The sequence below is a fragment of the Cnephaeus nilssonii genome (assembly GCF_951640355.1).
Source record: "Cnephaeus nilssonii genome assembly, chromosome: 3".
NCBI classification, from domain to species: Eukaryota; Metazoa; Chordata; class Mammalia; order Chiroptera; family Vespertilionidae; genus Cnephaeus; species Cnephaeus nilssonii.
In genome coordinates, this window is record NC_137074.1 from 58818019 (window position 1) to 58842389 (window position 24371).

At 37.7% G+C, this 24371-nt stretch overlaps 1 protein-coding gene across 2 annotated transcripts in view; it reads left to right on the forward strand.

The window, feature by feature from the left end:
- The first annotated feature begins 988 nt into the window (after positions 1-988).
- The window catches only part of GSK3B (glycogen synthase kinase 3 beta), a 194572-nt gene continuing 171189 nt past the window's right edge, over positions 989-24371 (forward strand). The window contains exon 1 of one of the 2 annotated variants that reach the window (XM_079766879.1): positions 989-3973. In XM_079766879.1, coding sequence (XP_079623005.1) covers positions 3886-3973 — 88 coding nt within the window. In that variant the 5' untranslated portion in view covers positions 989-3885. The remainder of the gene's footprint in view (positions 3974-24371) is intronic. The other variant, XM_079766880.1, reaches the window with a different exon arrangement.

Here is a 24371-nt window from a genome sequence, read left to right on the forward strand (position 1 = left end):
CACCATAAGGTTATCAATTTGAGATAATAGCATGTGTGAAACACTTAAGAACAGTGTCTGGCACATTGTAAACACTCAGTAAATATTAACTATTGAAATTATTATAAACAGATAAGTGGTTGACAGCAGGTGGGAAGGTAGAGCAAGAATTTGAAAGTTTAGAGAAACAATCATTGAATGTTAATTTCATTACTTCTGTATTTTCTCATAAACTTTAAGGAAGTCTTAATTCTAGACTGAAATACATTTTCTTCCTATAAAATTTCCCAGTCTTGGTGAGATTTTTTTTTTTTTTTTTTAAACAGCATCAGTTCAAAATATTTGAAGGCAGCAACAGTAAAACTACTAATCCTAGCCTTATGGTAGACTATTTTTGTACTTTATTATCTACAAAATAGCCATGTTTCCAATTTGTATAACCTAAACATTTGTTATTCACTTTCCTGCTGGTATAATTGGGAGAAAGGATGGGGAATAAAAAGGAAGGCAGGATTTAAAGCCTTGCCTCACCAGCATTTTAAAGACCAGTGACAAAGGACTTTCATAATAATAGTTTGGATGGAGAGGCAACATTCAATCTGATCAAGTTGCCACGTACTGTGTGTGTTTGCTTTTAACATTCTTTACTCCCCTCCATGATACCCAGAGACCTCATGCTCTCTCTTAATTCCGAGCCTCTACTGCTCTTGGGATATGAAAACCCATGTTCAGGTTTGAAATTACAAATTGATTGCATGTTGGTCACATTTGCCCCAGGATGTTTTTAGTTTGGCCTTCACTGGTTGGCAAAATGTAAAAATCAAGAGAGTTCACACAAAAATCCAGCTTTAGGGTTTCTCTTAGAGAAAAAAAACACAAAAAACATAGAATATCTCAGAACACAAGACCCACATTCCTGAAGGCAACATTGTGCTAGAGCTGAACAGCTGCTCCCTTCAGTTACAGCATGGACACTCCAGTTTGCAACATGACTTCTCACTCCCCATTGTCTTCCACTCGACCAGTTTCACTCAGTTGTACTTTCTCACCCCTGTAGACCTCCGTCTGCAAACTCTAGCTAGACCTTTCCTGCCTCCCACCAAAGCTTCCTTTCTTCTATCCCTCACCAGTTTTTCCAACCATATAGCTAGGTGATCTGACCCGCTGTAGGTATTTTTACATGTGCGTTCCGGAGATGGTATCCTAATAGAAAGAGATGACTGTGCCGGTGGAAATTACAGGCACCACGGGATCACAATCTGGGTGGCAACTGTCCATTTTACTTTTTCTGCTATCCTGTTCCCAGGCAAACCCAAGGAGTTGGTTTTCTGTAGAACAATAAGCACCGGCCTTACATCACCCTCGTTCCAAAGGACCAAAAGCTATTAAGGGATATTCGGACCCCCGTTTCCTCGGAAGCTTCAGGATATCCGAGCTGGAAGAATTTCCCCTCACCTGATTTCGGGGCCCGTTTAGCGCCCGGCAGCAGGGCCCTAGGAGCGCGCGCGTGCAGCATGAGCTCATTTCTCAGGGGCGTTCCCAGAAGGCCCGCCCGGCCGCGCGCGCCCGGCCTCAGTCTAATCAATGGCCCCCGCGGCGGGGAGGGCGGGGCGCGGCCGCCCAGGGGCGCTGCTGCCTTTCGGAAAGCTTTGTTCCCACTTTAGCGTCCGAGAACTCGCTCCCGGCCGGGGAGGCATCCAGCATTGATCTGGACTTCTCAGGGAAGACACTGGCCCTCGGGACGCACTATCCCAGGCGGAGGGAAGTCTTGGGCGCGCAGAATTAGCCGCGCCCAGCCGGGAGCCTCCAGTGCGTGGGGAGGGGCCCTAAACCCTCCGCTCGCCTGAGCACTCCGAGCCCAGCCCCGCCGACCACAACAGTTTCGGACCGGCAGTGCGGAGAGCCCGCACTCCCTATTTGTGGTTTCCATATGGTGTGGGAGCAGCCGCAGGCGAGCCCGTCACACCGTCCGCCGCGGCCCCAAGTCTAGCGGCAGCCGCAGGCGAGCCCGTCTCACCGTCCGCCGCGGCCCCGGTCGAGCTGCTCGGGACTCCGGGGACCGCCGGCGGAGCCCGAGGGCCAATCACAGTGCAGCTAGGTCTTGCGATTGGACGGCACTGAGTGCCGATTGGCTACCGTAGCGGTTTCGGCCTCCCTCCCTTTCCCTTTAGCCCCAACTCCAGCTTCAAAGCTTCCAGCCAATGAGAAGGCACTTTATAGACGCCCTCCCATTGCTTTCTTCTTTGCCCCACCTTGGCGAGGGAGGAGGCGTTCTGACTGGCCAGACTGTCCTCGGAAGCCCCCTTCCATTCACCAATCAGCGAGGGAGGCACACTCCCAGCGGAGTTTTTGGCCAATTACAAGGCGGCCACGGGCCCAGCCGTGCTGTTTCACCCAGAACCCCGGGTTTCACCGTTCTTAACTCTTGAAGCGTTTTTTTTCTTGAGGGCCGGCGGGCTCTGATTGGCCATTGTAGGCCATTATCGAATTTCTCCTCCGAACAAGGCGAACCCACCTTCTTCTCGTTCGGGTATCTTCGGTACTTTTCGCTCTTAGGGCGTGGATTTCCAGCGACAGATTCTAATTGGTTCCTTAGGCCTATCGGCTTTTTCCGGGAGAAGCAGCTAAAAAATCGACGTCCGTGATTGGCTCTGTTCGGGCTTCGGCTCCGCTACCGAAGCGGGCGGGCGCGGGGCTCGGCCGGCGATTCCCAGACGCCTGTTACGCGGGCGTCGGGGCGCTGGGCGGTGTAAGACTGGGTGGGGGAGGAAGGAGGCGGAGGACGAGGTGGACGGGGGAGGGGTAGCGGGGAAGAGCTAGGCGGCTGCGCAGACGGCGCTCCTCACACAGAGCAGCCCCTGACCCGGGCGAATGCGGGCTTGTGTTGCCGCCGCCGCCGCCGCCGCCCGGGCCGAGTGACAAAGGAAGGAAGGCAGGAAGGAAGGAAGGAAGCCAGGAGGAGCCGGTCCCACGGCCGCTGACAGGGCTCCGGACTGGGAGCCAAGCGCGGACACTTCCTGAGCAGGCACAGAGCAGAGGCGAGGGGCGGGAGGGCGGCCGCGCTGGTGCCGTGGACGGGGGAGGGGGCCCCGAGGGACAGAAGCGGTTGCTGGGCTCCCATGTCCCCGGCGTATGGGGAGCAGTCGAGGAGCCGCTGCCTGGGATCTGAAGGGAGCTGCCTCCGCCACCGCCGCCGCCATGGCCGCTGGATCCAGCCGCCGCCCGCAGCTGCTCCTGGCGCAATGAGGAGAGGAGCCGCCGACACCGCCCGCCTCTGACCGACTCGCGCCGCCGCCGCCGCCGCCGCCCTCCAGGTCGCCGGGCCCCAGCCGTCAGCCCGCCGGATCCCGCCGCTGCCCGAGCCGCAGCGTTTCCCGTCGCATCTCCGAGCCACCCCCTCCCTCTCCCTCCCTCCTTCCCATCCCCCTTCTTTTCAAGCGTGAGACTCGTGATCCTTCCGCCGCTTCCCTTCTTCATTGACTCGGAAAAAAAAAATCCCCGAGGAAAATATAATATTCAAAGTACTTATTTTCAATCAAGTATTTGTCCCCGTTTCGCGTGATATATATACATATATATATATATTTTTAGGATTTCCCCCCCCCTTCCTTTTCTCCCCTCCAAGGAAAGGGAGGGGGATGAATTGTATTTTTTTCCCCCTAGTCCCAAATCATCTATGTTAAATACCCATACTGATCTGTCTTGAAGGAGAAATACATCGCTCGTTTTTTTTTAATAGCTATACAAAAGGAGTGGAAAAAAAACACCCAAGAGAACGAAGTCTTTTTCTTTTTCTTGTGGGAGAACTTAATGCTGCATTTGTCATTAACCTAACATCCCAACATACAACAAAAGGAAGAAGAGGAGGAAGGAAGGAAAAGAAGGTGATTCGGGAAGAGAGTGATCATGTCAGGGCGGCCCAGAACCACCTCCTTTGCGGAGAGCTGCAAGCCAGTGCAGCAGCCTTCAGCGTTTGGCAGCATGAAAGTTAGCAGTAAGTATTGATTTTCCTTTACACCCTTCTCCACTTCATCCTTAAAATGGGAAACCTGGCGATACCAGGGTCTTCGAGTCTCAGACCTCCCGATACAGCCATCAGATGGAAGGGAAATAGGCAAAAACGTGTCTCCGAGGATGAAGCAGCTCAGCTCCCTCTTTTCTCCTCCCATACCCCCTCCCCCGGCCTCATTAACCTTGAATGGAGAGAATATGATTTTTGTTTGGATGATTTGATTTGAAACTTATTTTCTTATACTTTCCTTGCTGTTGGTAGTCAGCTGTATTAAGTGCTGGAGTATTCCCGCGTTAAAATAGCGATGGTGGTGTTGACTTGCTCATCCTTTTGGATGGAGAGGACAAGACTTGATTCATAAAACATTATGTATGTTGCTCATTTTATGTCTTTTGGAAGGAGGGGTATTTCAGTTAGATCAGGTCTCCGGGGTTTCCACCGTTTTGTATACTTAATAGAGAGACTGAGTGTTAGAGTTGCCTAACCTTTCTTTCTTGCTTGTGTGTGACTATACAAAGTATTTGTTCTAAATCCTGAGATGAACTTGGTCAGTAACCGGCCTTCACGTTGGGAGGCGAGTCTTGATTCCTTCCTTTGCGAGGGGCTAGTGGGAGCTGCTGATACCCCGTAGCAGTAGTATCTCTATTTGCATTGTTTTAAATTGGACAAGTGGTTTAATATGTTATCTTTGATCCTTCCCATTTTGACATTACCTGTCTACTACTATATAATTTATGTTTAGTCAAAAGGTAATTTGGGAGTAGGTCCAATTTTTGATTGAGGTTTGTATTGTCATGTTGCCAAATACTAAGTTGAATGTTAATTGTTACTGACTTGTCATTTAAGTTCAATTTTGGGTGCCATTGCCTTTGTACTTGTTAAATGATCTAGAGGTCAGGGGTCCCCTTAGGATTATTTAAAATGCTCTTGCATTGGTTTTCTGTCACATTTAGATAAAACTATGGATTTAGTTGTGAGAATATGGATTTAGACCTTTCCATCATAGGTTTTGCAGAACGCTGTGGTCCTGCATATAATAGGGATATTTGGGCTGTGCTCAGGGTTGTTGCTAGAGTATACTCTTGTCCCAGATTTGTGCTGAAAGTCTGTGTTCTTGAGGTGTTTGGTATACTAAGTATCCAGTGTTCTGATGAACTAGTATCTCTACTTGTGGATCTGTTTATGTGCTATTTAATGACAGCGTATTTAAAAATATTTCTAGAATTTGGCAAAAATTACAGTTTCTTATCCCACGAGGGCAAAGAAAAACTATTTTGTTGCTTAGAAGAAGGAGAGAACTGAAGAACTGAGATTTTTTTTTAGAAGCATATGCTGTTTTGTGAAATTGATATGTCCTTAAGCAACATAAAATGATTTTTGTTGAATTCAGGATTTCAATTCATGTTGGCTTTTGGAACTTACCTGAAACGGTAGCCTAAGGTAAATAGCTAAATGGAAGGTTATTTTTCAAAGTTAATTTGGGGTGGGGGTTGTGGGGTGGTGACTAGCTAGTGCAGAATGCAGGGTATGTGAAGAGAGAAGCTGATGATGCATCTTCAGGGAAGGGTCAAGCTTTCTAAGCACTTCATGGGGTCATTTGAAAGGAATATTTAAAAATTCTAGGGTAATTTTCAGCTATGATGAAGCAAATCTTATAATAGCTACTTAAGAGCCTCTTGTGCTACTGGGGTGTTTGTTTTTTCATCTTGGTAATATAGTTTAAAAACCACTCAAAATCAATTTTAGGTAATTAATATATTAGATCTATTTCAGAAAGCAAAATAGAATAGCTTATAATGTTAAAATTTTGGACTTTTCATTTTATCCCCAGGATTTTCTTTGAAAATGACTTAATTCTTGATAATGTGGATGTTGACTGATGAGGTAATTCTTGTAAAGTGTAGGTTAAAATGTTTAATTTTCTGTTATTATATAGATCAACTTAACATTTAAAAAGTTGGAGTTCAATGCTAATTGTTTTTGACAACCTTGACTTTAAGGACATTTTAGAAGAAAGGGAAATCATTAAATATTAGAGTGCTAGTGTTCAAGGAACCCTGTTCAGAAGAGAGATACATAAGAAAATGCAGTCCTTGTCCTCAAAAGCTTACCATTTAGTAGTAGAGGCAGATTATGGGACAAAATATGAAGACAATACCAAGATGACTGTAAGATTGTAAATACAAATAGAATGCTTTGTTCAGAGGGACAGAGAATAAAGGGGTGAGGCAGATGGGTTAGAGAGGGAAGACTTCTGCAGAAGTGTGTTTTAAGACAGGTGGTAAAGGAGGCAATAACCTCAATTGATACAGAAGCATAAAGGATTCTCGATGGAAAGATTGGACAGAGGCACAGAGATGGTGGTTTTTGTACGACAGGTAAATGATTTTTGTATTTACTAAGCAAGTTGGTAAATCTGAATTAAAGTAGTCTAAATAAGAAAATGAGAGGTGGAATCTGGAAAATATGTTAATAGCTGATGGAGGGTAGAGGGGGCCTGTAAGAGTTTGGTTGAGCTTCAAGAGATATTGGAATTTACTTTAGAAGGCTGAACCAAGATATTCAAAGATGATTTGGGCAGCTGAGTTGATGGATTAGAGTAAAGTCATTAGAGCCCTTTTAGGGATACTATAGTAAGGGTGTGTTGTGAATCATGAGGGAGTATAAAGTAAAATGTGAAAATGGGATGAAAAGAACACATTTGAGAGAACAGTGTGAATGAAGAACTGGCAGGACTTTGTATTGGATTGAAGGAATATTTGGGAAGGAGTCAGGAGTTAAAAATAAATTCTGATGTTACTGGTCTGGAAGAGTTGACTGCGAGTTAAATTGTTGGTTGTAATGGGAAAGTTGAGAAAGTTCTTAGATGAGAGGGTAGATGAGTTCACTTTTTAAAAATTTAATATACAATAGGTTCCCTTGAAATTCAGCAGACACAATTGGTTACTGGCAATGATATTTAACTTAACAGCCTATTAATTGCAATTTCTAATTTTCTACACTTAAAAATGTCGATTTATTTTTTGAAAGTAGTAAGTAAACTAAGGGTTTTCATTTAAATGCTTTTCATTAAATTTCTAAAAACAGTTTTTAAAATGTAGATTCAAGAGCTTTGCACTTGAACAACCTAGTTATAATAGTTCCATGGTTATTTATTTGAAAACAGTGAAAATATTTTTGGCACTAAACTGTGATTTTAAAATTTCAGATATTTTATATAGCCTTTAACCTTTGGTGCAACTTAAAAACTTTTCATAAATATGATTATTTTCAGGTAAACCTCACATTTAAAATAGTGGTAATAATAATAGCAGCCTTCACTTGGTTTGTGAAGGGTCCAGCAGACATTAAAAGTTGATTTTATAACAAGTTGTTTTTGACTTTTTTGTTGAGCTAAGCATTCATTGCAAGTTTAAATCAGTATTTTAAAAACATTTCTTTTTATTTACTATGGTGAAGCCAACATTTCTTTTTGTTTACATCCAGATTCAAATGTTATTAAGTAAATGTTAATAGCTATACAGTTCCTATTGTAGAATCACTTGATACTATACTCAAAATAGAGAAAATAAGGACCCTGTCTATGGTGATTTTCGTTAAAATATTAATAATAAATCTCTTTGGTATACTATTGGTGAAAATTTAGCTAGTTGCCTAGGTTTAAAAAGAAGATTTGGAAAGAGGGAAATAAGTTGAGTATTATTTCCTCATATAAAATGTTTTTAGATTAAAGTTGTTTTTAGTAATGAGAGAATGATTAATAGTACTTGTGTATTTAGTTATGGTGATTAAAACCAAAGAGTAGATGGCAACTTAGAGTTCCTGTATTCCCAAGGGAGAATAATCTCTTTGTGACACCCAAAAATTAGGTTATTAGAATTTAGCAAATTTCTAGATTATCCATGTTGATGTTGGAAAAGAGCTCATGTGAGACTGAAAACTAGAACCTTATTTTCATTTCTTTTCCAATCAAACCTTTCCAGAGTTCTTAAAACACTAAGACCTTCATATGAGAATTTCATATTATCATGTTGCATGCACTGGTAGAAATGGCTAATTGTGAAATGAGGCACAGGTACTGGGGGAAAACTTGAAGGGAACACAGAGATTTCCAAATCAATTTATGGCTGATTGGGAATTGCATTTAGAAAATGAGGTGACATCTCATTTCACTGGCATGGTTCAACTGAAAGTTAGTACTTGCATCCTGTGTTGTTTGCCCCCTGTTTTGAACTTGAGTTGCAGGTATGAGATACTGGTTTGGAGAAGTTTGCAGTTTTTGGAAGTGTCAGCAAATTCTTAGGCTGAGGAGCTCTATTTTTGCATGTGCTTAATGTATAGAGAAGGCTGTGAAACATGCATGTGCTGACACTGTTGCCACAGTTCCATACTCTTTAAAGAAGAATTTGTTAGAGTGCTAGTGTGTTTATTTTTAATAAGACTCTTGGAACTGTGAGACAGGGATGGGGATGGGCAGGCTGTGAGATTGTAGTATCTTTTATGCTCCACCCTACAATGGAGAATGGAGGGGCAGAGCACGTGGGTGTGACAGGAGTAGATGCTAGTACTAACAGGACCAACCTGATTTCCCGGATACTGTACTACCAAGAACATAATCACTATGAATAAATGAATTTGTTGTAATGTTTAGCATCGTTTTCTAGCATTTTTTTTTTTAGGGGGTTTGTGCAAAGGGAATCTTTCATGATTTTAAGTACAGAATATTTTCATGGTTTATTGATTTTAAAAAAGAGGTTGCAATCTTTGTTCCTATCTTGGGTCACACAAATCTTTCTTGATTATATAAATATCTTTGAAATTGGTTGAATGTGATATAGAAATGTACATTTATATAAAGGCCTGTGTGAATAGAACAGCAAAGAAAAATTGACAGTAGAGTTGAAGAACAATTTGTTTTCCCAAAAGTTTGCTACCACTACTAAGTTGAAACCATAAAGTGATTTTCTATTTATTATTGAGTTTTTATTTTTGTTTTTTAAAAATGAGTTATTACTCAGCAAATAATGAACATTCAGTAAATTATGTCAATATATACTTGTGTCTGTAATGTACTTGGTCTGGTACAAGGTATAAAGATAAAACTTCGTTGATTTGGAATCTAGTTTACAGTTCCCCTTCCCACTTTGCTTATGTTTTGGGGAGAAAGGTTTACTTTCAAAGGGTATGCAAGTAAAAAATTTGTAAATGGTTGAATCTTACATTCTATTTGTACTTAAAATCTTACAGTCGTGTTAAAGTTTTCTTAGAAGCATTTTGGTTTGATCAGATTGAGGAAAAATGATGAATTTTTAAAAAACTAATTCTGCCAAACCAACTTTTTCTTTTTTAAAAAAATCCTCACCTAAGGATATGTTTTTCATTGATTCTGGAGAGAGGAAGGGAGAGGGGGAGGGAGAGGGAGGAAGAGAAACATCAATGTGAGAGAGAAACATCAATTGGTTGCTCACATAAGGGCCCCAACCAGGGATCAAACCTGAAACCTGGAAATGTACCCTGATCAGAATTGAACTCAGAACCCTTCAATGCATGGAGTGACACTCTAACCACTGAGCAACACTGGCTAGAGCCCAGCTTTTCCTTTGGTCTCCAGGGTACCATTCCCAACAGTGGCACAAATATGAATCATTAATATGTTCCCTTATTAACATAGTCTAGAGTTGTTAATTTCTTAATTGTCCTTTCAAGTCAATCTATACTAATAAAAGGGTAATGTGCTAATTAGACCGGATAGACCAGACGTCTTTCAGAGGTCCTTCCGTACAATGCCACAGTGGTGGGTCCCGAGGCAGAAGCGGTTAGGGGTGATCAGGCAGGCAGGCAGGCAGTGGTTAGGGGCAATTAGGCCGGAAGTGGAGAGCAGTTAGGGTCGATCAGGACAGCAGGGGAGAGCAGTTAGGGGCGATCAGGCCAGCAGGGGAGAGCAGTTAGGGGTGATCAGGCAGGCAGGCAGGTAGGCAGGCAGGCAGAGGAGGTAAGGGGCAATCAGGCAGGCAGGCAGAGGGGTTAGGGGTGATCAGGCAGGCAGGCAGGCAGAGGGGTTAGGGGCGACTAGGCAGGCAGGCAGAGTGGTTAGGGGCGATCAGGCAGGCAGGCAGGTGAGCGATTAGGAGCCAGCGGTCCCGGATTGTGAGAGAGATGTCCCGGATTGGAGAGGGTGCAGGCCGGCTGAGGGGGATTCCCCCCCCCCCCCCGCCCTCTGTGCACGAATTTCGTGCACCTGGCCTCTAGTTTAATAATAAAAAGTGAACATTTCTGACAAAGGAGTAACTATTTTTCTAGTAACTTGTATTTCAGATGATGGTATAATTTAGATAAATTTACAGGTTTAAGATTTTTCTAGGCATGCCCTAAAGCCAGAGAGGTGGTAGGTAGTCAGGCAGGCAAATATATTAGTAACATTGGTATAAAGCAGTAACGTTAGTACTACATTTTTTCATTATCATTAATTGTAGCATGTTGAAATCGCAAAAAATAAATAGGTTACCCTAATAGTATTAATTAAAGTACATTAATTAAAGTACATTAATAATTGATTGACATGGGATATGCCTATTGAATGTTTACTATGTACTAAGTACTCTACCAAATTCTTCACTTGCATTACAACAGTTAATCATTACAACATTTCTATAAAGTAACTAATATTGTTATCCCCATTTTATAGATGAGGTAAATGAGATTCAGAGAGGTAAAGCAACTTGTCCATGATTACCTGGCCAGTAAGTTGCTGTGTTAGAATTTAAACCCAGGCATTCTGATTCTAGAGCCCTTGTTTTTTATTTGTATGTTATAGAGAATGGATTGCTGTTACCTTAACACTACGATTCCAGAGATAAGCTAAAATGCTTTTTGCTTTTAGGATAATTTAGCAATGACTTTCGTTATTAGTACTGCTTTTGAAATTAGTTTCAGGAATGCCTGTTAGCAGATATAGTAATTAAATACTTATAATTACATTGGAAAAATCCTTAATTATTTTAAGATTTCAGGGAAAACTTAAGACAAACATTGAAAATGAAAATATTAGGGCTTATGGCAGCACACACACACAAAAGTAATATATGCTATTTTTTTTTGTTTAATGTTTATTCAGAGCATTGGTTTTTATTGAAAAATACTGATTATAAATAAATCTGGTATATATATGTATTTATATTTCTAGGTGATACTAGAATGTGATTCTCCAAATTAGCCATTATTAAGGATTATTATTTATCGCCATCTTTTCTTATATATCGTACAGTGTTCTAAGTGTTCTTTTTCTTCTTTTTTGCTTATATGTGCACAACCAATGAATAAGTTAGTTAAGTGGTTACTACATATAATATAAACATGACAATTACATTTAATATTGAAACCATACCAACTTAAAGCATCCCTTTCCTTTAAGAGTTGAAATAATGTGTATAGTGTCAATCTTTTGGACATTTGTTAGGTCTGGAACTGTAATCCTGCAGGGTTTTTTGTTTTTGTTTTTTTAAAAAATAACAGCTATGCATCAATGTGGAGTTGGAACTGGGTTATTTGAAATACCACCTTTTGGGAATCAGGAAATAAAACAAGAAAGCTTCCGAGCAGCTGAAATCCCCGGACAAATAAATGATGCATACAGTTTGCTCATAGGTTGGTTTTTAGGCTTTTATTTAAACTTCTTTATTATTATTTAACACAGTTCTAATTCATTCAGTTGTCTGGTTTTCTAAAATTGAAAATTAGAAGAGACTGAATAGATACTGATGTTAAGTATCACACCTGCCAAAAAGAATAGACAGACAATTCAGGAAAACAGCATATTGGGATTACTTAGTGTAGGTTTACACAACTCCAAGGGAAATCACCGTGATAATTGTTCAAAATGTTGATCTAGAGAAGGTTAATTTATATTACCTCCACTCTCTTTTAAAATAGTAGGAGTCAGGAAAGTCTCTTCTGGATAGCTGGGGTTCTGTAATAACTTTTCATTACATCAAACATTCTCTAAATTTGTTGGTCACTGAAATAATGAGGAAGAGAACTGGGTCATCTCATCTCTGTCTGGTTGACCAAGTCTCGTTGAATTTCAGTGATATGGATAAAGGTACTTAAAGTCTTCAGTATGCTAGCTCATAGTATTGTTTCCAATTCTTCCATTTTCCATCTACATTTAAAAAAAACATTTAATTGGGCTGTTGTTTTTAACATGTTTCTATTGATTTTTTTAGAGAGAGAGGAAGGAAGAGAGATTGAGAAATAGAAACATCAATGAGAGAGAAACTTCAATCAGTTGCCTCTTGTATGCCCCCCACTGGGGATTGAGCCCGCAACCTGGGCATATGTCCTGAGCAGGAATCAAACCTGAGCAGGAATCAAACCAGTGACCTCTTGGTTCATGGTCAACACTCAACCACTGAGCCACACCAGCCTGACTGTCCATCTATATTTATTACTCAGACACAGCATTTTATCTGATTTAAGGTTTATTGTCCTAGTTTTTTTTTTTTTTCCTGTGGCAAAAATGGAGTTGCTGTTTAGATATTCACCTGCCCATATTTTCGGTTTGTGGAATACTTGAAGGCTCTGCATGGAGTTATTTAAGCTTTCATATGTATTATGATTGGTTATTAGAGAGTAACTTTACCAAATACATGTTGTATGGCCTATGTAATGAGAATTGAAAAGGGTAGGTATCTTTTTTTTTTTTTTTAATTGATTGGTTGCCTCCTGTACCTGCCCGATAGGGGATTGAATCCACAACCTGGGTATGTGCTGCCCTGACCAGGAGTCGAACCGCCACCTTTTGGTGTATGGGATGACACTCTAGTACCAATTGAGCCAAACTGGCCAGGGCAGAAAAGTGGGTATCTTAATTGTTGATCTGAAGAAAAAGGACAGTCTTGGCAAAGTACTTTTTTCTTTTCTGAATGTCTAAGAAATTCTTAGGGGCCTAATTGGCTAATTTAATTTAAAAGGTTGTTTTTTATTTCTTTTTAAAGAAAGCTAACCTATCTTTTAAAAATGTGATTCTCTCTACTCATTATTTCTTAAAATCAGTTAAATCATTTAAATTAATAACCACTTTTTTCATGACTTGTGTTGAAGTTACTGAGCTGCGTCAAATTACTACTCTTAGACTTCTGAGTTTGTAGAGGCATCACCTGAATATTTGGAGGTACTAAAGTTATGCTTGTCATCAGATTGATAGTATTACATTTCATCTGCTGTTCTATTGGAATTTCAGAGCTTTGACACTATACACATTATTTCAACTCTTAAAGGAAAGGGATGCTTTAAGTTGGTATGGTTTCAATATTAAATGTAATTGTTATGTTTATATTATATGTAGTAACCACCAAAATATTGGATGTTGTATGATAAACAGTTACATGCTTATTTACATATTTTGCTTTAAAAAATAGAATTTACTCACACGATTCAGAATTTAAAAGGTATTCAGGGACGTTTTCCTCTTGCTCCTGCTCTGTAACTACCAGTTTCCTTTCCTGGAGACAGCCAGCATTCCAATTTCTTCCTTTTTCTTTTCTTTTTTTTTTTTTTAAGTATAGTTTATTGGTTTTTAGGGAGAGAGGAAGGGAGAAGAGAGAAATATTGATGTGAGAGCCCAACATCAATGGGCTTGCCTCCTGCACGCCCCCACTGGGAATTAAGCCAGCCACCTGGCCTGACCGGAATTGAACCAGCAACCAACCTTTCAGTGCACAGGACAATGCCCAACAAACTGAGCCAGGGCCCAATTTCTTATGTATCCATCCATAGATAATCTGAATGTTTATAAGTTAGTTCTAGTATGGAATTATGTTTTGTGCATACATACCCAAATTGACACTGGCTTTAGCATAAGAGTGTTAGAATTAAGACAAAATTTAAATCACTTACTCTAGAAAATTGCTGTTGTTTGTCATCACTAAATCTAAATGTTTTAGATTATTAAATCCTTATTTTTCTGAATGTGCATTAGATGGGGAGTAAGAGTGAAGTTGAGAGAATGCTTCTCATGGCAATAAGAGGTAAAATGCATTCAATGAACACTTACTAGCACGTTTAAAATACTTCTCACTGTGTTTGAAAAATGATCTATAGTGTCAGGTAGATATTATCTGTGTTTTTTTTCTTTTCTGGAAATAATTGCTTATTTTATGGTAAAGAAAAAGACAAAGGGTAATTTTCCCCTCTAACTTTCCATTTTTCTAACATCTTAGATGAAAAAACCTGTTCTCTTGAGAGATCAGAGGCGCAGAGTGCGTCAATGTCAATGAAGCCTGTGCCTTTTACCTCTTTAAGAGCGCACGGTTTCATTCTGCTCATAAACCAAGCACTTTTTTGTCATTTAAAAAAATATATTTTTTTTATTTTTATAAAGTAATATATTAATATTATTTAAATAAATCAAATAGTGCAAAAAGTCTTATTATGGAAGCCAGTCTCCTGTCCCCCATTTTTATTTCTCAGAGGCTGTTTCCTCTAGTAGTTTTTATCATATTTTTAATTAGTATACTCTTTGTCTATTTCTTAAAATTATTTTTATATATTTATTGTCTTTTCATTATGGTAGGTACTATTTATTGTCATTCTCCTTTCCCTTTTGCTATCATGCTAATATAATTATACCACTATTTTTAGTTATATCATTATTTATGTAAGTTATAACTTAAATGACTAATATTCAATACCTAGATAATAAGCAATATTCTTAGCAGAAGGAAGTAGTGTACAATGACCACATTTCCTTTTATAAAACAGCTTTATTGATATATAACTCACATATCATAAAATTCATTCAAAAAAGTTGTGGTTTTTAGTGTATTCACAGAGTCATGTAACCATTACAACATTTTAATTTGAGAACAGTTTTTATTACCCCTAAAAGAAACCCTGTACCAATTAGCAGTCACTCCCCACAATCCCCTTCTTCCCAGCTCTAGGCAACCACTAATTACTCTGTATGGATTTTCCTATTCTTGACATTTTATATAAATGGAATCATATAATATGTGACCTTTCGTGACTGGCTTCTTTTATTTTCCATAATGTCTTATAGGTTCATTTATGGCATAGCATTTATCAGCAGTACTTTGTTCCTTTTTATTGATGAATAATATTTCATTGTATGGAAATGCCATCATTTGTTTATCCATTCATTAATTGATGGACATTTGGATTGCTATCCCCTTTTGGCTAGGATGAATAATGAACATTTGTAAACATGTTTTTGTGTGGACACATTTTCAGATCTTTTGGATATATACTTAGTAGTGGAATTGGTAGGTTGTATGGTAATTCTGTTTAATATATCTTTTTAAAAATATATTTTTATTGATTTCAGAGAGGAAGGGGGAGAGAGAGAGAGAGAGAGAGAGAGATAGGATTATTGATCGGCTGCCTCACGCATGCCCTCTACTGGGGATCGAGCCTGCAACCTGGGCATGTGCCCTTGACCGGAATCGAACTTAGGGACCTTTCAGTCCATAGGCCAACGCTCTATCCACTGAGCCAAACCAGCTAGGGCCTGTTTAATATTTTAAGGAACTATGAAACTTTTCAAAGTGACAATCGCATTTCTTTGCTTTTATTTTATTTTTTTTAAATACGTTATTGTTGCCATTTATCTTTTCTTGCACTGTTTGCAATTATCATAATCTTGGTTTTTCCCCCTCAAGTTTTATCAGGCATTCTGTAGATTCTGCCCCACCCTCTCTAATTTTTTTTTTCCTAGAGTCCTCGTCTTACTACTGGGATCTGGCCTGGCTGTTCTGCAGGTCTCACTGTACAGCTGTCATCTTCTGATTTCTCTCATTGTTCTTTAGTGCCCACTCTCCTATTTTCCTAGATCCCATGTCTTTGTATCACTAAGTAGTTCTTACCTAACATAATTTCATGACGTCAGCCACCAGTGCCCAGAGTATTAACTACTTGGTAAATGTATCTGGAAAAGTTGTTAGTGGGTTGTTTTTTCTATATTTCCTCCGCAATGCTAGTTAAGAAGCTGACAAATTTTTTTGGTGGGTTTCTCACCTTTCAGTATCTAGATACTGAGGCATAGATGTTTTGAGATGTTACATTGTATCACTATGACCAAGTGATTATAGTGATATCAACATGAAGAAACAATGTGAAGCAAGTACATAAATCTGAACAATATTAATATTAAGCATTGTTTAAACCAGAGCTATTCAATAGAAATATAATGCAAGCCACAAATGTGAGTCACATGTGTAATTTTAAATAATACTTTGTTTAATCCAGTGTATTCAAAATATTATTTCAACATGTAATCAAGTTGAAATTTACTGAGATATTTTACTTTTTTGGTACTAAATCTTTACAACCTATTGCATATTTTACACTTACAGTCCTTCCTAATTTGGAGTAGCCACATTATAAGTGCTCAATAGTCACATGTCACTAGTGGTTATTGTATTGGACAGTGCAGGTTTAAAATATTGTCCAGGAATTATGTTACTCTGTAATACTGTTGTCTGTCTGATCATATAGTCTGTTATAAAGTGTATGTGGTTTAAAAACACTTTATTGATTTGTCTCATTGCTTTGTCAAGTGCTTGCTATAGAAGGTAATAATTTTTCTCCCATATTTTAGCACAACTGTTAACATGTGCATTGAAATTCTTATTAGTATACTGGTTAGATGTTGTCATTGTCATGATTGTCCTGGTTCTGAAGAAATTTTATTAGTCTATTCTTTGTCATATGTTCTCTCCCCTTGCTGTTTCAAAGACATATCCAGCTCTCACAGTCCCAAAGGCAACCTCAGCCACTTAGTCTTCAATGCCTTACCCCAAGGCAATTGCATGGGACTCTTGTAGCACCCTCTATCCTCCTCTTTCTGTTCTACTGTGTATTCTAATTAACTTGTTTTTGTCTCTCTCTAGGGCAGTGGTTCTCAACCTTCCTAATGCCGCGACCCTTTAATACAGTTCCTCATGTTGTGGTGACCCCCAGCCATAAAATTATTTTCATTGCTACTTCATAACTGTAATTTTGCTACTGTTAATGAATCGTAATGTAAATATCTGTGTTTTCCGATGGTCTTAGGCTCTACAGCAGCGGTTCTTAACCTGTGGGTCGATTCATTAACAGTAGCAAAATTACAGTTATGAAGTAGCAACGAAAATAATTTTATGGTTGGGGGTCACCACAACTTGAGGAACTGTATTAAAGGGTCGTGGCATTAGAAAGGTTGAGAACCACTGCTCTAGGGGATTATAAATTTCAATATGGCAAAAAATAATATATTCAGCTTTGTATTTTTGTAGTGTGGAGCACAGTGCTTTCTGTATTGGGTCATTTAATACATATTTGAGTTAAAGGCAATTTGTTATGGTAGATGAATACTATATACTAGGTGTACCGGTTAATAATGTGGATTTTTTTTCAGTAGATGGAGTTACACATACATTGATATATATGCGATTTGATATGTATGCTATTTTGTTCTATTGACAACAAGCTTCAAAACTTCATATGTCGCCGAAACCGGTTTGGCTCAGTGGATAGAGCGTCGGCCTGCGGACTCAAGGGTTCCAGGTTCGATTCCGGTCAAGGGCATGTACCTTGGTTGCGGGCACATCCCCAGTGGGGGGTGTGCAAGAGGCAGCTGATCGATGTTTCTAACTCTCTGTCCCTCTCTCTTCCTCTCTGTAAAAAATCAATAAAATATATTAAAAAAAATAAAAAACAAAAAAAACTTCATATGTCAAATTTGCTGAAGGTGTTACCATCATAGATATTTTTACACTTAAAAATGTCGAATTTTGTGCCAAAAAAAGAGCATTTGTTGGAAGTTATAATTCATTACTCTATTTTGAAGAAAAGTGCTGCTGAATACTTCTGGAAGCTTATGGTGAACATGCTCCATCTCAAGATACTTGTGAACGCTGGTTTAAACGCTTTTAAAGTAATGATTTCGATGTGAAAGACAAAGAACGTCCAGGTCAAACGAAAAAGTTTGAAGACCAACAATTACAGGCATTATTGGATGAAGATGTGCGTCAAACTCAAAAACAACTTGCAGAAAGATTAAACGTTGCTCAGCAAACAATTTCCGATAGTTTACAAGCAATGGGAAAGATTTTAAATGAAAGAAAATGGGTGCCACATCAACTGAATGAAAGACAAATGGAAAACCGAAAAGTCATCAGTAAAATGTTGCTTCAACGGCACGAAATAAAGTCTTTTTTGCATCGAATTGTGACTGGCAATGAAAAGTGGATTTGTTTTGAGAATCCCAAATGCACAAAATCGTGGGTTGATCCAGGTCAACCATCAACATCGACTGCAAATTGCTTCAGGAAGAAGACAATGCTCTGCGTTTGGAGGGATCAGGAAGGTGTGTTGTATTATGAGCTTCTAAAACCAGGTGAAACCGTTAATACTGATTGCTACCAACAACCAGTAATCAATTTGAACCACGCTTTGATTGTGAAAGGACCAGAATGTTCCAGAAGACACGGCAAAGTAATTTTTCTTCATGATGACGCACCATCACACACTTCAAAAGCAGTTAAAGACACGTTAAAAGATCTTGCCTGGGAAGTATTAACCCACCTGCCATATTCACCAGACCTTGCTCCTTCAGATTACCACTTGTTCCAATCAATGGCACAAGCACTTTCTGAGCAGCACTTCAAAACGTACGAAGAAGTGGAAAATTGGATCTCTGAATGGTTTGCCTCAAAACAAGCAAAGTTCTATTGGGAAGGTATCCACAAATTACCTGAAAGATGAGGAAATGTGTAGCTAGCGATGGACATTACTTTGAATAAAGCACTTTTGATGTTTCTCTTGAAAATACCGTGTTTTCTTTGATTACAAAATCCGCCTTATTAGCTAGTACATCTAGTACATGGTGGTTACATGGTATAGACTTGCTAGGTCATTAAGCTATCACTGATGTTTCTCGGAACATTTAAGTTTTGATATAAGAAATTATAAAGTTAAACCTAGGCTTTTGTTTAAGCATGAAAGAACAATAGTAGGAAAAGGAAAGGGACACACATATAGACACTTATACTATATGCTTAGTGCTGAGTAGTTCTGAACTCTTTGAATGTATAGCTGAATGAATGAAAGAACTTACATGGTAGGTTGCACTAGTTAGTAAACATAGTACCTTTGAAACCTTGAACCTGTCCAGCTACTACAATACCCCCAAGCCTTCCAGGATTTTATTTGGAGAGTATAGAAGAGAGATTTAGAACAATGAAACCTGACAAATAAATTTCTTTATTTTTACTAAGTAGCTTATCCTGCAAGACATAATGTAAAGAGACAGTATTTAAATATGAACAGGCCCGGCTCCATCATTATGGATGTACTTAGACTTATAATTGTATTGCGGGGATTTATGAAGTTTTTAATTTTTACAGGACCTCTTTTTTGTGCCTCTGAGGTAATATCTACTTGATGTACAAGTGCATTTAAGTATATCAATTTAAGAGCTTTCCCATAGAGTGAGAAATATAAATAAACAATATGGGTTCTTTTACTGAATACTCCAACCTCTTAAATAGCTTTAATTTTGCTGTTTGTATTTGTGTCTGGCTTCTTTCACTTAGTATAATGTTTTCAAGGTGCATCCATGTTGTAGCATGTATCACTATTTCATGGCTTTTTATGGCTGAATAATACTCCATTGTGTGAATATACCACATTTTGTTTATCTGTTCAGTTGATGGGTTTTTAGCTGTTTTGAACAGTGCTGTTTTGACTATTTGTGTACAAGTTTTTGTTTGAATAATTTTTAGTTTTCTTGGGTATTTACCTAGGAATGGATTTGCTGGGTCATGGTCATTCTATGTTTAATTTACTGAGGAACTGAAAAACAGTTTTCCCAGTGGTTGTACCATTTTACACTTCAGTGTATAAAGGTTCCAATTTTTCCACATCCTCTCCAAAACCTGTTCTTTTCCATTTTTTGGTAACGGATATCCTAGTTGGTGTGAACTGATATCGTGATTTTAAATTGCATTTCCATAATGACTAATGCTGTTGAGCATCTTTTCATGGGCATGTTGTATATCTCCTTTGGAGAAATGTCTTTTCAATTCCTTTGGTCTTTTTTGAAGTGGGTTGTCTTTTTGTTGAGTTGTAAAGGTTCTTTATATAGTCTGAATACTAGACCCTTATCAGATATATGATATGAAAATACATTCTCCCATGTTGTGGGCTGTCTTTTTATTCTCTTGCTTGTGTTCTTTGATGCACAGAAGTTTTAAGTTTCAATGAAGTTGAATGTACCTACGGTACTTCTTTTTTCCTCCTTGTGTTTTTGGTGTTATGTCTGAAAAAGAATTCCCAAATCCAGTCATGAAGGTTTTGTTTTCTTCTAAGGATTTCATAGTCTTATTAGAGGCCCGATGCACGAAATTCATGCAAGGGACTCAGCACTCGCAGCCGCAGCAGCTTGCCTCGGCCCTTGCAGCCCTGGCTTCGTCTGGAAGGTCGTTCGGCTATCTGGTCTAACTAGCACATCACACTTTTATTATTATAGATTTCTCATATTTAGGTCCCTGATCCATTTTGAGTTAATTTTTGTATGTGGTGTAAGGTGAGTAAGGGTCCAGTTGTCTGTTTCATTTGTGGAAGAGCCTGTTCTTTTCACATTGAATGATCTTGGCACCTTTGTTGGTAATCAGTTGACCATAGATGCATGAGCTTATTTGTGGACACTCAATTTTATTCCATTGATCTATATTTTTGTCTTTACACCAGTAGTACACTCTCTTGATTATTGTAGCTTTGTAGTAAGTTTTGAATTGGGGAAGTTTAAGTAGACCAACTTAGTTCTTATTAATGATATATTTATTGTTGTTATTATTATTATTCAGAATCCTTTGTAATGCCATACAAATTTTAGGGTCCCATTTTTCATTTCTGCAAAAAAGGACTTTGGGGTTTTGATAGGGATTGTGTTGAATCTCTATACATTGTTTTGGGTAGTATTCACATCTTAACAATATTAAGCCTTCTGATCCATGAACAATGGATGTCTTTCTGTTTTTTTAAGTCTTCTTTAATTTCTTTCAGTAATGCTTTATAGTTTTCAAGTATTATACCTCCTTGATTAAATTTATTCCTAATTCATACTATTAAATTGAAAAATTTTAATGCTACTGTAAACTGAATTGTTTCTTAATATCCTTTTCAGAATATTGGTAGTGTATAAAAATATACGGCTGATTTTTGTTTTGATTTTATAATCTGTAACTGCTGAATTTGTTGTATGAATATTTAAGTGAGAAACAAACATCGTGAGTTCACACTAATATTTACAAATTTGATTTTAAGATTAAAGGTTTAGAATTTCTCTTTAATTTTTTAAGCTTTATATTTATAGCTCTTTTATGCTGAAATCTTGAGAGTAGTGAATGTCTTGCTTTATTATTTACATATATCCATATGTATTATTTATATATATCTATTAGTAGTATTGCTACTTTGAAATTGTAGAAAATAGTTGCTGAAAACAATTTAAGAATTTTTGCAATTACTTTAAATTCTAGGGATTTACAGTCAAATTACTGTCTTAAAATCATTTGAAATTATTTTTCTGAGGTTAAGTCAATTGATATATAGTTCATTTTGCTGTCAATTTTTGGCAGTAACCTATTTGCATTTTGATCTGATTTTGTTTTATAATTATTTAAAATATTTACATGGTTCCAAAATCAAAATATATATATTTATTCATATTTCTCTCTCCTTCTTAGATAAAACTTATACTTTGTTTTTCACTTTGTGTTTTTTTTGCTAAACAAAAATCCTGGAAATCACAGTGTATGGAGCTTTTCCTTACTGCTTTTTATACCTGTATAGCAATGATTTTTGTATTCATGCAATTCCATATAGATGGACTTTAAGGTGCTATGTAGGGAAATTTTGATGGGCCCAAATGCCTGGTTCTTCTTTTGGTACTGAAACTTTAAGGTATTTTATTTCTCATTTTTATCATAAAGATGTTATTTTACCACAGATACTCAAACAGTATAGAAGCATACACAATAAAAAGTGTAAAGTTTTCTTGATTCCCATCTGTCCACTTTCTGCCTATGCCTATCTCCACAAATTTCTGGTAAGTTAGTTCAATACATTTTTTAGTAGTGTACAGCATTTATATATACTACTACAAATGGTTTTTAAACAAAATTGAGATCATATCAATATTCTGCAACTTAATATTTTAATGAAATATATTATCAATTGAACTTTAGATTTGGATAATGAAAAAGAATTTGAGTATAAATAAGACAAAAATGATTTTGAGACTTTTTTCTTTCATTAATACTAGGTAATATATATTGTGTGTGTGTGTGTAACTTCCTAAATTTTCTGTATCATAATTCCTGCTCTAAAATCCAGAAAGTAGTGTGTTAGCTATATTCCTTTTTACTTTCCTTAAATTCAAAGTTATATTTGGGAAGCCATTGAGAAAAATTGTATTGTTGTAATATGTTGTGGCTTAATACTAAAAGTAAATCCAAATAGAAGTCAGGATACCTATTAACAATCAGAGTTCAATGTAAGCTCTAGGAAAACAGGAAAAGACCTTGCCTATCATGCTCACCACTGGGTTCCTAGCACCTAGGACAGCGACTGGTTCCCTCTTCTTCCCAATTCTGTATTAAATATTCACCATATAAATTATAACTAGATCATGCTATACAAACTGTTATGTGTTTCTTTTTCACTGTTAATATATTGTGAATGTTTTTTGTATCAATGCTCTATTCTTTTAAATAAATGTATTAATGGAGATGTTGTGTTGCATAATTAGGTAGTTTTAAAGACTTTAATTTGAACCCTACCTCCCTCTTAGACTTTGGCAGTCGTGTTTTTGTTTTTAAAATATTAGTGAAAGATGCTAACTTGAGAGTTATGGAATGAATGCATATAATTCTCTTTATAAAAGCGTATTATGAAAGCAAACGTGTTTATATAGAATGGTGGTGCATGCGCTTTAGTGAAATTTAATATATGACTCTTCTGACCATGAATATTGGAGTAATTTACTTTAAAGACATTTTTAAAATATATTTTTATTGAGAGGAAGGAAGAGGTAGAGAGATACAGAAACATCAATGATGAGACAGAATGATGAGCCTCCTACAGGCCCACTTCTTGGGATTGAGCCTGCCACCTGGGCAGGTGCTCTGACCAGGAATTGAACCGTGATCTACTGATTCATAGTTTGATGCTCAACTCCTGAGCCACACCAGCCGGGCCACTTTAAAATATTTTGACAATTCACATAAGGAGAAATAAAACTAGTCAACACGTGAAAGAGAGAGTGTTCACTTTAGTATAAATGATGAAACACAAGAATAAAATGAGATAAAAACCCCTTGCTCTCCAGTCACATTGGCAAAAATTAAAAATATAATAGTTGGTGACAGGGTTTTGGGACATGTGTTGCTGAAGGAAAATAAATTTATATATTCTTTCTGGAGGGTAGTTCAGCAGAGTTTGCGTTATACTTCTGGGGCTTTATTTTTAAAGAAAAATTTAGGGTATGTGCACAAAATACATGAGTGTTTTATGAAAATTTTACCCTGGGATTAATAATAATAAAACTACTTAAGTAGTGCCTCCACCATGCCATACAGTATACTTATTTAATCTTTTCAACAATTCTATGGTATTTATGCAGTAGGATTAAAAATGATGTAGAAGACTATTTAACATGGGAATAAATTCATAATAAGGATGAGTAAAACAGCACATTGTTAATAAGTGTGTGCAGTGTAATTGCATTGACTGCAACAATATAAAGATAAAAAATTTCTTCAAAATATGTATATTTATACTTGCCCTATTATTAAAATATATTAGTTTTATTATTATTTTATTTTTACTAAACATATATTGTCTATGAAGAAACCTAAGTTATTTTTTAAAATGTGTTTTGCAAAAGTATTTGTTTCTGGATTCTTGAACAGTAAATCCCCTAAGCACCTTTAAAATAGAATTCCAGTAGTAGCAATTTAAATTTAAAAGTAACTTGTGAACACATAAGAAAGGGATTAGCTCTGGCCAGTGTGGTTTGGTTGGTTAGAATGTCATCCTTTGCACATGAAGGAAGCAGGTTCGATTCCTGGTCAGGTCATATGCCTAGGTTTGTGGTTTGGTCTTAGGTTGGAGCTCTTGCTAGACACAACCAATTGATGTTATCTCTCTCACATTGATATTTCTCTCTTCTTCCCTCCATACCTCCCTTACTGCCCTCTTCCTCTCCCTAAAATCAATAAAATAGGGATTAAAATGAAGCATGGTGTTTGATTTAAATTGAAAGTGAGAATGATCCATTAACTATTGAAAAGTGTATAATCACAGCATGATTTTAATATCA